Source organism: Abramis brama, assembly GCF_963993115.1.
Source record: "Abramis brama genome assembly, chromosome: 5".
Classification (NCBI taxonomy): Eukaryota; Metazoa; Chordata; class Actinopteri; order Cypriniformes; family Leuciscidae; genus Abramis; species Abramis brama.
Window position 1 is genome coordinate 14677685 of NC_139967.1, and position 14995 is coordinate 14692679.

Consider the following 14995-nt stretch of genomic DNA (forward strand, 5'->3'; position numbering starts at 1 on the left):
CTAACTTGCAGCTTCAGCCCTGGACTTATCTGGGGCCTGTTGCATCAAATCTGGTAAGTTTAAAAAATTCTTATAGCCTAATAATTTTGAGAGAAGTTATTTCCGAAGGTTTTTATATCTCAAGATGTTTGTTGCAACAAACATTCTATCAAAATTATTGTTTATATGTTGTCTGTTAAAGCCTGCTGAAATACGGTTTACCTGAGTATGACATTATTGTGTACTTCAGTGCACATTGTAAACTGAAAATTAAGACAAATAGCCAGGTGTTCATATTTGAATATAATGACAACAAAGAAAGACAAGTGTACAAAAATAATAAAATACTTTATTAATTTTTTTTTTTTTGTTTTTCTATCAAGGTTGTCAAGTCACATACAAGATTATTAACCCTTACTATAAGGGCTTAAAAAAAAACATTTCACAATACATTCTTAGTCAAACAGTCTTTTAACAAGCTCATAAAGTTTTCGTTTTTAATGAACATTATTCAAAACGTTTTGACTCCCTTTTATACACACAACACTTCTATTCACAAAGTTCTATTTCTCAAATGAGTTGAGAATTAATTGTTCTTTTTTTTTAATAGAAAATACAGTCAAATCCCTCTAAGCAGGATCTCTATTTCATTTTCACTTTTTAATGCAACAAAAATCTGTCGAAGCTCTGGGCATAAATGTATCTACTCTAACAAAAATGTCTAAACCGTTGTGCATTTCATATTTTTGCATTACCTAAACAATGAAGAGCAGCACAATGTTACAAAGTCTTGTGGTATGAAAGCTTAAAAGTAAAACTCGGGAGATTCATTTTGAGGTGTTTAGATCATCAAGACAAGCAGCGACTGAGGGAATGTGTGCTCAGTTCCCTTCTTTCCCTATTTAGCAATTACAGCCCTTTAAAGTCAGTAGTCAGTGACATATTAAACTAGCTGGTTTACTATGCAAATATCAACCAGTCAGCTGATTGATTAAAAACAACGGCCAGTCGATTACAGAAAAAAAATGTGCCGTGTTACTACTGTAAGCAATTCCATCAACAGTGCACCAGGCCTCAATGACATAATCATCGAACGCTATGCAGAAAACAGACATGGACCTTAAAAAAAAAAAAAACGTGACAGAAAGGGGCGACACACATTCCACACAATATTCTGAGGCACTTCAACAAGGCCAGAAGTCCAGCTGCCTTGGGATATCCAGTTCGACCATGTGTCCACACACCCTCATCCTTTTTTACATATCAAGTTAATGTTCACGCATCTACAACCGACACTGCTGGCCCTCCATGCAGAGCTGAAACAGGAAGGTAATGACAGTTTCCTGATCAGATGTGAGTGAGAGGTGCTGTACCGGTGAGGTAATGCTGTTGGATATTGGAATAGCCTCTCTGTGCTCCACTGTCTGTGGTGTCTCCACCAGGGATATACATGCTAATCATGTCCCTCAGGTCTCCTTGTAAAGGACCCCTCTGATGGCTGTGGGCTCCGGTGGGAGAGTGAGACACCTGGTCCGGTTTCACCATGGACATGACCGGGCTGGGCTGCTGTGGAGTGCTGCTGTAAGACATGGGGCTGGAGAGAAATCAAAGAAAAAGTGTTAAAGACTAGGTACACAAATATTTGATTTAGTGAGCATGTTATTGAAGTGCACACATAAACACCTGTTGGAATAATTATAAACTTACGTGTAGGAGTTGGCACTATTCATGTAAGACTGTGCTGTGGCCATGGCGGATGGATACTGCAGGGCGGACAGATCATAGCGGTGAAGCTGCTGACTGTAACCCAGAGCGTCCGTCTGCATGCCAGCATAGCCACCTGTGTGACCCCAGCCGTAGCTGTCCATCCGCGGGCTTCCACCTGACCCCTGAGCCGCGGCTGCCGCCAGTAAGTTGCCGGCTGATAGGGGATACTTAACAGCCGGGTTGTCCTTCTTCAGCACGGGTTTTGTTTTACGGCGGGGTTTGTATTTATAATCTGGGTATTCCTTCATGTGCAGTGCGCGAAGCCGCTTGGCCTCGTCGATAAACGGCCGTTTCTCCGCGTCCGTCAGCAGCTTCCACTCGGCGCCCAGGCGCTTGCTGATCTCAGAGTTGTGCATTTTGGGGTTCTCCTGTGCCATTTTGCGCCTCTGACCCCGAGACCAGACCATAAACGCGTTCATTGGCCTCTTAACTTTGTCCATAGGATCGCCACCCTGTTGTTGTTGGCTGTTGACAGTCGGTTTGCCGGATCCGTGAGTCACTCCACCGTTCAGCTGGGTCATTCCCTGCGCGCTCTGGTGCGTCGGTGGCACGGCGGACTTCATATCGTGTTCCAGCATGCTGTACATGACTGACCACAGGGTTTAGTGGTGATACGTAAGTATCACCGTAAACTGCTAAATGACTTTAAATCAAATCAAATGACGTTCAGTGTCCGCGAAGCTAAACGTTTAAGCGCCTATTTCATGGACAAGTAGCCTAAGTCCAAAAGACGAGAGCGAACTGACTGTAACTATAGCGAGAAGTGTTTGTAAACGGCTAAAGACAATCAACAAGTTCTGAAGTGACGTTAGTTTGTCTTAAAAGTGAAACAGGTCCGAGCTGAACTCACTGTGCGTCCTGCCTGCGACTCTTTCAGTGCTTGAGTGATAATAGAATTTCATCACTGTCCGCCTCCAGCTGCTTTCTTTCTCTCCACATTAGCATCACTAAAGAAGGGGTGCGGTGAATGTAGAGAGGCCAAGAGCAGGAGGAGGATTCAGTTTTGGGGAGAAGAGTTTCTGTCTTCACCTGCAACACTTTAAACTGATTTTACAATATAACACTTTGTGGCCATCTTATGGTTATTTCTCCTCAAAATCATTAGACATCAATAACATTTAGTTCATTAAAGTTGAATTTATTTATCCACACTTTTTGTGAACTATCCACAGTTTCAAGGAATACCATTTTGTGTCTTGTTTTTAATTTCTGACCAAAACAACATCATCTATTATACTCTATTATTGTTACCTGTTGAAAAGGCAACTTTTGGACAGTCAGTCATTTTTATTTTGGTCATTGCACAAAATTGTTTCCTTTTCTATTTTTAATAGGCGATTTTTAAAGGAAATGTTTTATATAGGCCTATGTTATAAATGTTGCATTGTGCCATATCAGGCTAAATTTAATCATTTCAATATAGGTTGGATTATAAAGCTTATTTAAAAGTAAATAAAAAAGTATGGGACTGTGTTTAAGGTCACAACACTACAATGTGCTTATTTGTTCCCCCCCCCCCCCCCCCAAAAAAATATCCAGTTCTCTATAATTAGTTGTTTACTGTAAAATCATAGTAACACTGTCTTGCTTAAGATTATCCCCTACTGACAAACCCCACAAAATATAACCAAAGTGATTGAAAAAAGTACAGTCATACTTGTCTTTGAAAAGATCACATTCTGAGAGAATATTGTCATGACAAAGTTTTTTATTGTTGGAATTGTACATCTAATGTCTTCTAATAAGGGGAGTTATGATGGAAACAGGGTTGATTCATAACGTAAGGACACAATAGTAGGCTACATATAAATATATATTATGTATATCACATCTTATGTGATAAGACATACTCTGACATGCTCTCTATGTTTATATGATGTGTTAAGAAAATACCCATTATAATTTTAGAGATTTCTTTAAAAGTTTGTTGCAATTGGGCAACCAATCCATCTATTGGTGTATAAAATTGTATTCATGACTTGAGTTGTTTTAGATGTTACCACATGAAGTACATTTTCAGGTTCGTGATAAATAAAGGTTCTTTATTGGCATCGATGGTTCTATGAAGAATCTTTAACATCCATGGAACCGTTCCAATGTAAAAAAAACAAAAACAAAAAAAGGTTCTTTATAGGGGTAAAGGGTTCTTTAGATTATTCAAATGTTCTTCACACTAAGAAAAAAAATGGTTAGTATAAGAACTGATTACTTAAAGCTTAAGGTAGTTCATCTATGGCATCACCTTTGGAACCTTTTATTTTTATTGTTGAAAAACTTTACTGATATTTATTTTCATTCTCTTTTAGCCATCTTCACTGATGCTGTTGTACTCGGATGCCTTCTACCCCAGTGAGTCGTCTTCTCTAATGATCGCAGGTGTGAGTAGTTACTCCTTATCACCCAGCCATCCATACACATTAGTTTCTATAGGCATCACTTCACACTTCTATTGTGAGCCCTGCATCCCCAAACACTACGACTACGACTGACCATCAGTAAGAAGTGTGACAATGAACTCCCCCCCTCTGAGTTTAGCTTGTACTAACACATCATATGAATGGTTTCTATAAGGCCTACCAAAAAAAGATGTTATAAAAATGACTTCATTAGGGTCATTTTAACAACTTACAAAAAGATACTAGTTTACTTTTAAAGCAATAGTCGGCATTACATTTTCATGAGTGAACAAACTCATCCGATCCTCAGCATTCCATGAAGAGGATAAGGAGGAGTTTCTGTACTCCATTCTCTTCTCCTTTGTTCTAGTTTCTCCCGTTTAATCATTGACAACAAATCTAATGGGGACCGAAAGTCATTCTGCTAATGGAGCCTGAACGTAAAATATAAGTTTGCGAAATTAATTTGTTAGATTTGTTCTGTTTATATAAGTAAGTGCCATTGTAAAAAAACATTTTAAAAGAACGTGATGGTGCAAAGCTTAGTAGTAGGGCATGAAACGTGTTGATGTCAACCAGCAGTAGATATGCATTGTCTCTGTGTTAGACAGTGGGTTGTAAAACCAGAATCTCTTATTGGATTAGTATGTTTTCTCTGGCTTTGTGACAGTTTGAATGACTGAAACCTATGGCCCATTTTGACACGATGGAAGTCCATAGAAGAGCAACAGGTGGTATTACCTCAAACCAAAGCAGAAATGTAAAAAAATCTCATGCGCGACACGTGAGCTGCCGTTTTCTACTGGCTCACGGCCTGACGCTGCAAAACCCCACTGTACGGCGTCAATATTGACTCGAGCCATTGTCGCAGGTCATTGTCACACACTTATTATACAATTAACCTTACTTTATGTGGAGGCTGAATATGGAGTGTGCCGGAGCTATTGTGCATGAGTCATTCTCATGTATGGGATCAGTCTCATTATAAGCAAGAGCAGGAGAATAAAGAGAGGAAACACATTGATGTCTCCTGGTGTTGTGTCGACAATCAAATCAAAATTTAAGTGGGGGCCTCGCAAGAGAGCCGGAGAGTCCAGAGAAAGCCTGAAAGAAGCCAAACATCATACATGCGAGAGAGACGCAGAGATCCAGAATGACAGATTGGATGGTCTGAGATAAAAGAGAGAGGAAAAAATGAAGTAGGGAGGGAGAGGGGGGGGTTCGAGAGAAAAGAAAGAGCGATGGACAGAGGGAGGGGAGGAGGACGGTGGTGGAAGAAAAGCAAGAGAGACAGCAAGGGGGGAAAAAAGGGGGTCGAGAATAAAGAAGAAAGTAAGAGGGAGAGAGAGCAGAGGAGCTGGGGGGTTGGTTAGTCGCTGGAGAAAGTTCTTAAGCTTTTTCAATGACAAGCAGATTGAAAGCCCCTCTATTCAGCCGCTCTCCGGCTTCTGTTCTCATGTAAATGGAGTCTGTGGCCTTCCCTCCATCCATCACACTGCCCGGTAGTCCAGCCAGGCCTTTACGAGCCTCCCACTTGCAAAATCACCATGCCCCACAAACACTATGGCCACGGAAGGGGGGTTGGGGAGGCAGAGAGGCCACCTACACTGTGCGAGAAACGGCAACACGGCCGTTGGGGATGGTAAGGTGCCACCGAATAGCGATGGGGACGAAGGTGATGATGAAGAGGAGAGAGAGGAAAAGAGATTAATTTAAAAGTTCATGGCTGGTTTGAAAATTCATAATTACTGCCAAACTTTTTGTTGATTTCCAACAAAACATTTCACAGATGCCTTCATGCATATTCATTTGCTACATTTCTGTTTAAAAGCAACATACGACACATTTTTTGACACTAACCAAATGTAAACAGTGGTTTACATCAAATTAGCGGCGAGAACCTGTCTCAGATGATTGGATTTTTTTTTTACTGTGTAACTAGTTACAATTTCTCCATTTTTGGATACTGCAATTGTATTTGTTTGTTGTTGCTTACTAAAGTTTCTCTGCTGTGTGGAGCCTCCCTCCAGTGTTGAACACCGGCATTACAATATCTCACAACTGACTTTTATGCACACCTATTAGTGAGGTAAAATATATGAGCAATTTTGGGGAAAATTGTTGACATGCAATAAAAGATAAAAAAAAGAACCGGCACTCCGATTCATGCCTGTAAATCCATGAACAAATGTTCATGTAGTTTTCTAAAAAATAACATGAAAAAGTTAACATGAACTTCTATTAATGCTCTTTAAATTGGATAGAATACCTGATAAGGAAGAAAGGGAGTGGGTTAAAACAAGACTGTAAATAAGGTTTAATTTGTACAGATTCCAATGTACAAGCATTACACTTTGCTACCCCTATGTGAAATGAGTGATTTTAACAACTGGAACCTGCAAAAACAGCAAAGAACATAACCAAACTGGCAAACTGTTTAATAACAAGGAGAAAAAGGAGAGTTTGACGAGTTATGCTGTAGCTTTATTGAAACTTCCCCCCTCCTCCGAAGAACAAAATACACTTACAAAATAACTTAAATGTAGAAAAAAAAATTAAATAATCCAATAATGTTGAAATATCTTTTTTTTCCTCCATCAGTTTTTTTTTTATACCAACTTCAGTCAAAATTCATCTGAGTAAGGACTTCCAAATATATAAATCTAGGAAGCCCACAATACTCAGACATCTTGTATCATATACTGTTCAAGGGTGATTACATAGCTCTGGCACAGTTTTACAGCAAACAGTACAGCAAGCAAGTGCAGTTACTACTTGGATCTTAAAGTCCCAGTAGCTGAATCCGAAATAAATGTATCAAATCTTACTGATGCTTTTCATGTTGGTTTAAAAGGAAGCACACTTTTACCACATGGCCCATTACTACATTAGTAACGTGCTTTAAAAAAAAAACATCAATGCACGTCAATGATGATTCCCAGCTTAAAAAAAGAAAAGAAAAAAAGAAGAGATCAGGATGACTAATTGAAAGCAGAGTGACAGAACATGCTGCTCTTCTCCGCAAGAGAAGATGGCTGAGCCCATATTTTTCAATGTTTATTATGAGAGTTGATGGAGATAAATAGATGTATATTCAGCATCTGAGATTTATAAAATTTGTTCAGTTTTGGGCAAAATAAAATGACTAATTTGCAAATGTGGAAGAGCAGGGAGTTGCACGTCCCCTACTCCATTTAGAAGTGCTTAAACTTGAAAAAGCTAGAGTGATTGTGGGGATAGAGAGAGGGGGGATGTATCTAGATCAGGTCAAATAAATCTCTAGATCAAGTCAGCCACATTCATGGGCATCTCTTCTACGGTAGTGTTGTAGAAGGTCTCGATGTCCCGCAGAGTACGCTTGTCATCCTCTGTCACCATGTTGATAGCCACACCTTTCCTGCCGAAACGGCCGCCTCTACCAATCCTGAGAGTATCACAAAAAAAATACAATGCAAGATGGTTATAATAATCAAATGGCAGTGGAAACATTTCATCGGCTTAAGTCAAATTCAATGTTACAATCATGAACAAAACACAAACCTATGAATGTAATTCTCACGGTTGGTTGGCAAGTCATAGTTGATCACCAAAGACACCTGCTGGACATCAATACCCCTGGCCTATGAATGAGAAAGACATGTAAGAAAATTAAAGTTAACTCAAGCATACAAAAGTATATTACTTTTTATTTACATTGTTCTTCAATTTTTATAGATATATAGTTGTGTGTGTGGTTTGATAAAGCTATGGGGAAGGACAGAATGACCCATCCATAGCAGAACACACTATTTTTATACCAGATACTATTATTACTCCAAAGCACTAGAGGGTGCAATGGGGTCAGGGAAGTCTGGTGACCTCATCTGCTAACTGAACTATTTTTGAATAGAATCCATCCCATTACGAGAACAAATGAAGCAAGATCAATGCATTGATGTGTTTGCTAACCAGCAGATCGGTGGTAATAAGGACACGGCTAGAACCAGAGCGAAACTCCCTCATAATCAGGTCTCGGTCCTTCTGCTCCATGTCTCCATGCTGACAAAGATAACAAACAATGCCTTTACTACAAACCAAACATGTACATTTAGTTTATTCATGCATTCATTATGCTTGCAAAGAAAGAACATTCTGTATATGAGAAACTATCAGACCATCTGTGTACAAAATGAATGCTAAAATGTTTAAAAAGAATTGTAATACTACTACTATTATTATTAATCGGACCATAAAGCTTTATTTCTAACCTTAATGCTAATTTAAATTACAGGTCAACAATGACACTACTTTAGCAATTGTATGTGAGCATCTTGTACAAAGATATTCTGCCCCTTTCAGGTGCACAAGATAGACTGAGTTGGCCTGATGTAAAGATAATATAATTAAATATATAAGATCCACCCCTCATGGAAGAAAAGACAATTGTTGAAAGTCTGACATATGTGAAAATACTAGATGCTCACGCTCTGCTAGAATTGTCTGTTATACATACTGAGAGCTACACAGGATCTAGGTAGTGGCGGATCTGTTAAGGCACATCAAGAACAATAACTGTAATAACTGTATTAGTGTCCACAGTTCGCAATAACGTTATGTTTATTCTAATCGCACAATACAGTTATGTTCTGTGAACAATTGCAGCTCACACTATAAAGTAGGAATGATTTTAATTGGCTGACTTATTTTATATTAAAAATAGATTTACAAAAATGCTCTGAAAGTGATTCAACAATATTGTTCCTCTTTATAGCTGCGGTGTGGCACTTTCGATATTTACCAGAGCTGAGACAGTAAAGTCCCTGGCATGCATCTTCTCCGTAAGCCAGTCTACTTTTCGGCGTGTGTTAATGAAGATCACCGCCTGAGTGATGGTCAGAGTCTCGTAGAGATCACACAGGGTGTCCAGCTTCCATTCCTGACAAAAACACATACACAACAAAGCATGGTGAGAAACAGAATGACCTTTTAACAGCCACTGGTCAAAATCAATGCATATAAGCACACAAAACATCCTTTTAAAAAAGCCCTGATAAATTCTGGCATGCTCATGTATGCAATTCATGAATTTGAATTCATGAAAAGTGACCCAAGATCTGTACCTCTTTTTCAACGTTGATGTAGAACTGACGAATACCCTCAAGGGTGAGCTCCTCTTTCTTCACCAGGATGCGCACTGGTTCTCGCATAAACTTGGTAGTGACATCCAGCACCTCCGCGGGCATGGTGGCTGACAGCAGCACCACCTAGAGGACAGATGGCAGATCAACATGATCGATCACATTTATAAACAAACATGTATGACCTTTAAAAGCTAGGTCTCCTAAAAAGGTGTTACCAGTCATAATGGAATAGTGGTGGGAAACAGAGCTGACTGAACAAGAAGCAACACTATTTGTGTTTGTTCTCAACCTGTTGCCGTAACTGCATTATGCTTTGGCAAAAGCATATTCTCATATACACTAATGCAATAACACATGGAAATATTCAACCTGGTAACCGCACATACAGGAAACATGGTCGATTTCATATCCTAACCTGTGTGCTGGTATTGAGTTTCTGGAAAATCTCGTAGATCTGGTCCTTGAATCCACGACTCAGCATCTCATCTGCTTCATCCAGCACAAACATTTTTATGTACTTAGAAGCTAGAAGAGAAGTAAACAAAAGAAGGTGTAAATGGCATAACAATAATATTATGCAATAAAATATAATTAAATATTCAGCAATTGATCTCACAGTACTCATTACTCACAGAGGAACTTTCGATTGAGCATGTCGTAGACACGACCAGGGGTTCCTACTACAATATGCGGTGCCTCTGCCTGCAGCTTTTGGACCTCATTGCGCACGTTGGTCCCACCAATACAGGCGTGGCATGTTGCACCCATGTAGTCACCAAGAGCCAGAATCACTTTCTGGATCTGTAAAGACAGAGAAAATCAAGTGTGAAGTAACCTGGAGCAAAACATTTGCCTGTACTTGCGTAGATGAGTTGTGGACAGAAGCACATTTGCCATCACATGTAAGTGGCGATTTAAAGGGCTGAGTTAAAATATAGATTTCTCAATTTTAAGAAATTTTCATTTTGAAGAACCAATATTGATGCTTAAATCCCAAGAATAGCAACTTGCATACTGCTGATATTTATCATATCACTCTGTGTTATCAACCAGGTAGAACAATTATTATAACATAATTATCTCAACCGCTAAAGATACATTCACAAATAACCTAGGCTACATGATCTGTCTCAACTGCTCAGTGTTCCCATAAACACAAATGAACTTGATGAAATGACTAGAAGTATGGGCACAATCTTCTCTAGTACATTAGAAACCGTTGCACCCATCAGATTTTAAAAAAGGTTAGAGAGAAAATTACTGCACCATGGTACAACAGTATTACTCAAGCCCTCAAGAGAGAAACTCGTAACCTAGAGCGCGAATGGAAAAACTCATTTAGAGGTCTTCAGAATCACATGGAAAGACAGTATGTCCCGCTATAAAAAGGATCTAATAGCTGCCAGGGCTGAGCATCTCCGCAAACACAGAAAATAATCAAAACGATCCAAGGATTTTATTGAGTACAGTGGCTAGATTAAAAAACACACATCATATTTCATCACAGTGTAGTAGTACTGACTTCATGATTTTCTTCACTGAGGAAATCAAAAGAATCCGAAATACAATGTAAATGTACAACCTTTGACAGCGTTTTATGATTCAGCCTCAATTATTGTCCCTCAAGAAAAATTGCAGTGCTTTACATCTATAGGACAGCTAAATAAACTTATTGTTTATTAAATCCAATACCCACTAAACTACTGAAATAGTTGTTACCTGTAGCAGAAGAGCCTCTTCTCAATATTATTAGCTCTTCTCTATCTCTAGGTCATGTCCCAAGACCCTTCAATCTGACAGATATTAAGCCTCTAAGAAACCACAACTAGATCCAAATGAATTGGAAAATTACAGATCCTTTTTAAATTTTCCATTTATGTCCAAAATACCAGAAAAATTCACTCAATTGTGCTCCTTCCTGCAAAAACAAAAAAGGATTCAGGCCCCATCATAGCACAGAAACTACTCTTGTTAAAATTACAAATGACTTGTTTTTAGCTTCTGACCAAGGCTGCATCTCAATCCTAGTTTTGTTTGATCTTAATGCTGCATTTAACACTATAGATAATAAAATACTCTTAGATCAACTACAAAATTACTCTGGTATTCAGGGACAGGCATTAGGGTGATTATTTTGTACGCATTTGACCGTTACCATTTTGTTTATTTAAACAGGGAATTATCCAAGTTAACGCCAGCAAATTATGGAGTGCTGCATGGATCTGTGTTAGAGCCTCTGCTAATTTCAATATACATACTTGGTAATATTATTAGAAAACATGGAATTAGTTTCCACTGTTATGCTGATGATACTCAGTTATATATTTCATCACGACCAGATGAAATCTCTAAATTATCCAAGTTGACAGTGTGTGTTAAAGATATAAAATATTGTATGACCAGTAATCTTCTTCTATTAAATTTGGATAAGACTGAGGTATTACTTATTAGACCAAAAACCTGTACACAATCTCTCAGAATACAATTTGCTTCAAGACAGCGACTTGTCTTTCGATAATCATAATTCAAATGTTACAAAAACAGCCTCCCACTTCAGAAACGTCACTACGGTGCTAACGTGTTATCGGTTTCTGATGCAGAAAAGCTAGTTCATGCATTCATCTAGACTGGATTACTGTAATACATTACTAGGCGGTCCTGCATCCCCTGCTAGAGTTCTAACCAGGTCAAGAAAATATTATCATATAACCTCAATTTTATCATCTCTACACTAGTTACCCATTAAGTTTTGTATTGAAGTATTGCTACTGACCTAAGAAGGCTATAAGGTTTAACTCCTGTGTATTTAACCAATCTTCTATCGCCCTACAATCCATCACGCTCTTTAAGGTCACAAAACTCTGGACTTTTGGTAATACTTTGGATATCAAAGTCCACTAAAGGAGGGAGAGCGTTTTCACATTTGGCTCCTGAACTCTGGAATAGCCTTCTTGATAATGTTTGAGGCTCAGACACTCTCCCAGTTTAAATATAGATTAAAGATGCATCTCTTTGGCCATACATTCACATAATGCACCTCAAAACCTTGTACTCCAGTTGTATCAGATGAAATGCACATGATTATCTTTTGCTTGAAATGTTATGAACAGCAGCTATGCTAATTATTTTCCATTTACTTTTCTGTCTCAGAAATGCCCATCCCGAGGTAACTAGAGAGTACTTCAGCTCCAGTTTGGATCCAGCCTCTTATGAAGACTTCAGATGTCCCAACACCTGTGAAGAGATGACGCCAACTCCTGCAAGGACTTCAGATGACAGCCACTCTGAATCATCATGCACCACTGCCAAATTTTCTATATATTGTAATCATTATGATCACAACTTGTAATAACTGCTTCATGAATGCATGTTAGCTAACTGCACTCTAATTTTTGATGTAGAAACGTGCATTTTTCTGTAAAGCTGCTTTGCAACGATATGTATTGTGAAAAGCGCTTTACAAATAAATGTGAATTGAACTTCCCATAAAAAGTAACAAAATGTAACACGATTATTAACTTTTCCTAAAAATGCAATGTTTAAAATTAACATTCCCCAACATTAACAAAATGATCATCTTTCTAGACAATTAACATGGACTCAGTTTAAGTTCATATGCAAGTGGCAAAAAAAACTAGCTTTAAAAATAGTGACAAAATTTTTCTGACAAAAAAAAAGTCATCAAACGAACTCAGTTTAGTTCAGCTGCACCGTTGACATTGTGGTTCTGCAGCAAGTGAAGCAAAAGCAGTGAACACAGAGACAGCGCTAACCTGCTGAGCCAGTTCACGGGTGGGTGCCAGGACCAAGGCCTGAGATCCTTTCAGCTCTACATCAATCTGCTGCAGGATGGAGATGGCAAAGGTGGCGGTCTTGCCTGTTCCTGACTGGGCCTGCGCAATGACATCATATCCTAGTGTGGAAACAAACAACAACAGGTCATAAAGTGGCCAAGTAATGAGCTGCAATTGATAGTACGGGATGTCCTTCAAGCATGCAATGATGGGTGATGGCAGTCTAACAGTTATGCTACTGCATTGCTACTACCGAAGATGCCCCTCTAGATAAGAAAACAACCTTTAAATGACAATTATAAATGAACACTGCTGATGATTTTACATATTATGTGCCTGGAACAATAACAGAAGGTGAAAATAGAGTATCCAATGATATGGACTGCTCCAATAAACATCAATTGTATTACATCTTTAGAATATTCCTAAAAATACATTACCCTTGATGCAAGGGAGGATAGCCCTTTGCTGGATGGCAGAGGGCTTCTCAAAACCATAAGCATAGATTCCCCTGAGCAGAGTCTCACGCAGGTTCATGTCATCAAAGCTGTCCACGATCTCATGCCAGTTACTCTGCAGTTACGGGGGGGAAGTAATTAGATGAATATTAAGATACAAAAGACCACAGGCGTGCTAATCTTTACTCCATCTCACTATGAAAAAAAAAAAATGCTATTTGTCACTCATTGCATTATGCATAAAGGATAACAGGTTGGCAGTTGTTCAAAAAAAAAGGAATCGCTGACCCCCACAGTGAGAACAAGACAGTCAAAACAACTGACAGCACATTCAGTGCCAACCCGCTTCCTAAAGCTGTGCCAAGAGACACATGCAGGGATATATGCATGTATGTATATGTATATATATATAAAATAGTTAAATGTAAAAAAAATAGTTATGAACTCACTTCAATGATTCCATCTGGCTCCATGCCCTCGGGGCCATTGTCTCTAGGTCTGCAAAGAAATTACACAAAGTCACATTAGCACCATTCAGTTATTCATGAAGGACAGATAGATACTTTATTGATCTCTCAATGCATGTATGTGTATGTATGCATGTATGCATATATATATATATATATATATATATATATATATATATATATATATATACACTATGTGATTATATGTCAAATTTAAGAACACAAAATAAATCCACATTTTAAAGCAGTATAATATGGGGAATCACCACTACATTGAACTTCCATGCACAGTTTAGAAAATATATTTAGCCAGAGAAAATCAGTTTGATCTATGTGCAAATGAATGAATGGAGGAAAAACATGCTTCACTTCAGGGCCATAAATAGAGGGTTATGTGTCGAGCAGTCAGTGCGAGCCAAATCAAGTAGACTAATTGAGGAATCGAGATGATCACTGACTGCATTAAATTAATATTAATATAACAACAACAACAACACATCATTCGCGATCTAAACCTTAATTTTGAGCTGCTGAACAGTAAAGCTCGTTCTACGTCAACATCCTCCAGCAGGCCTGGCTGCTAAGAGCTCATATGCTAACGCCAGTGGGTTTTTACAACTCGTTTGCGACATTCAAGATCACGAACCACAAGCTACTTCCAACAACATCTAGAAGCGGAATGCCTATGGCGACTGACAACGCGTACGCATAAGATCTCCAATTTATAAACAAATATATTAAGATCGTTTAAATTCCAGCTGTCCTACCTCCCTTCATATTCTGCCGACATTATCACAAAGGGCGAGCACACCGAGAAAATGTTTTATATAGTTTAACACGGTTTTCTTCCTAAAATTGTGATTGCTGCATTCGACCATCAGTCAGAATATGGTCCGCCCTTCGCATATTCTCATTGGCTAGTACAGACGTCACTCAACAATGGTAGCCGCCCTTTGGTGTCAGATACGGTTCGGGTGGGCGGTCCATGATACGTCAGTTCTGCTCTTTCTTAAA

General features: G+C 38.7%; 2 protein-coding genes and 1 long non-coding RNA gene across 3 annotated transcripts; 1 reads left to right on the plus strand and 2 right to left on the minus strand.

Moving 5' to 3' along the window:
- Positions 1-308: 308 nt before the first annotated feature.
- Positions 309-2632, minus strand: sox19a (SRY-box transcription factor 19a). Its single transcript, XM_084115348.1, has 2 exons — positions 1687-2632; positions 309-1573 (listed from the first exon to the last, which is right to left on the minus strand). The coding sequence occupies exons 1-2, from the start codon at positions 2331-2333 to the stop codon at positions 1327-1329; spliced, it is 894 nt and encodes a 297-aa protein (XP_083971474.1). The 5' UTR covers positions 2334-2632; the 3' UTR covers positions 309-1326.
- Positions 1786-12546, plus strand: LOC311083655. Its single transcript, XR_014606336.1, has 3 exons — positions 1786-1888; positions 4053-4124; positions 12413-12546. It is a non-coding gene; the product is annotated as an uncharacterized lncRNA (long non-coding RNA).
- On the minus strand, positions 6605-14891 carry eif4a1b (eukaryotic translation initiation factor 4A1B). Its single transcript, XM_084115344.1, has 11 exons — positions 14749-14891; positions 13964-14012; positions 13497-13629; positions 13036-13175; positions 9895-10063; positions 9678-9787; positions 9242-9385; positions 8920-9057; positions 8091-8180; positions 7683-7762; positions 6605-7566 (listed from the first exon to the last, which is right to left on the minus strand). The coding sequence occupies exons 1-11, from the start codon at positions 14769-14771 to the stop codon at positions 7422-7424; spliced, it is 1221 nt and encodes a 406-aa protein (XP_083971470.1). The 5' UTR covers positions 14772-14891; the 3' UTR covers positions 6605-7421.
- Positions 14892-14995: the final 104 nt, after the last annotated feature.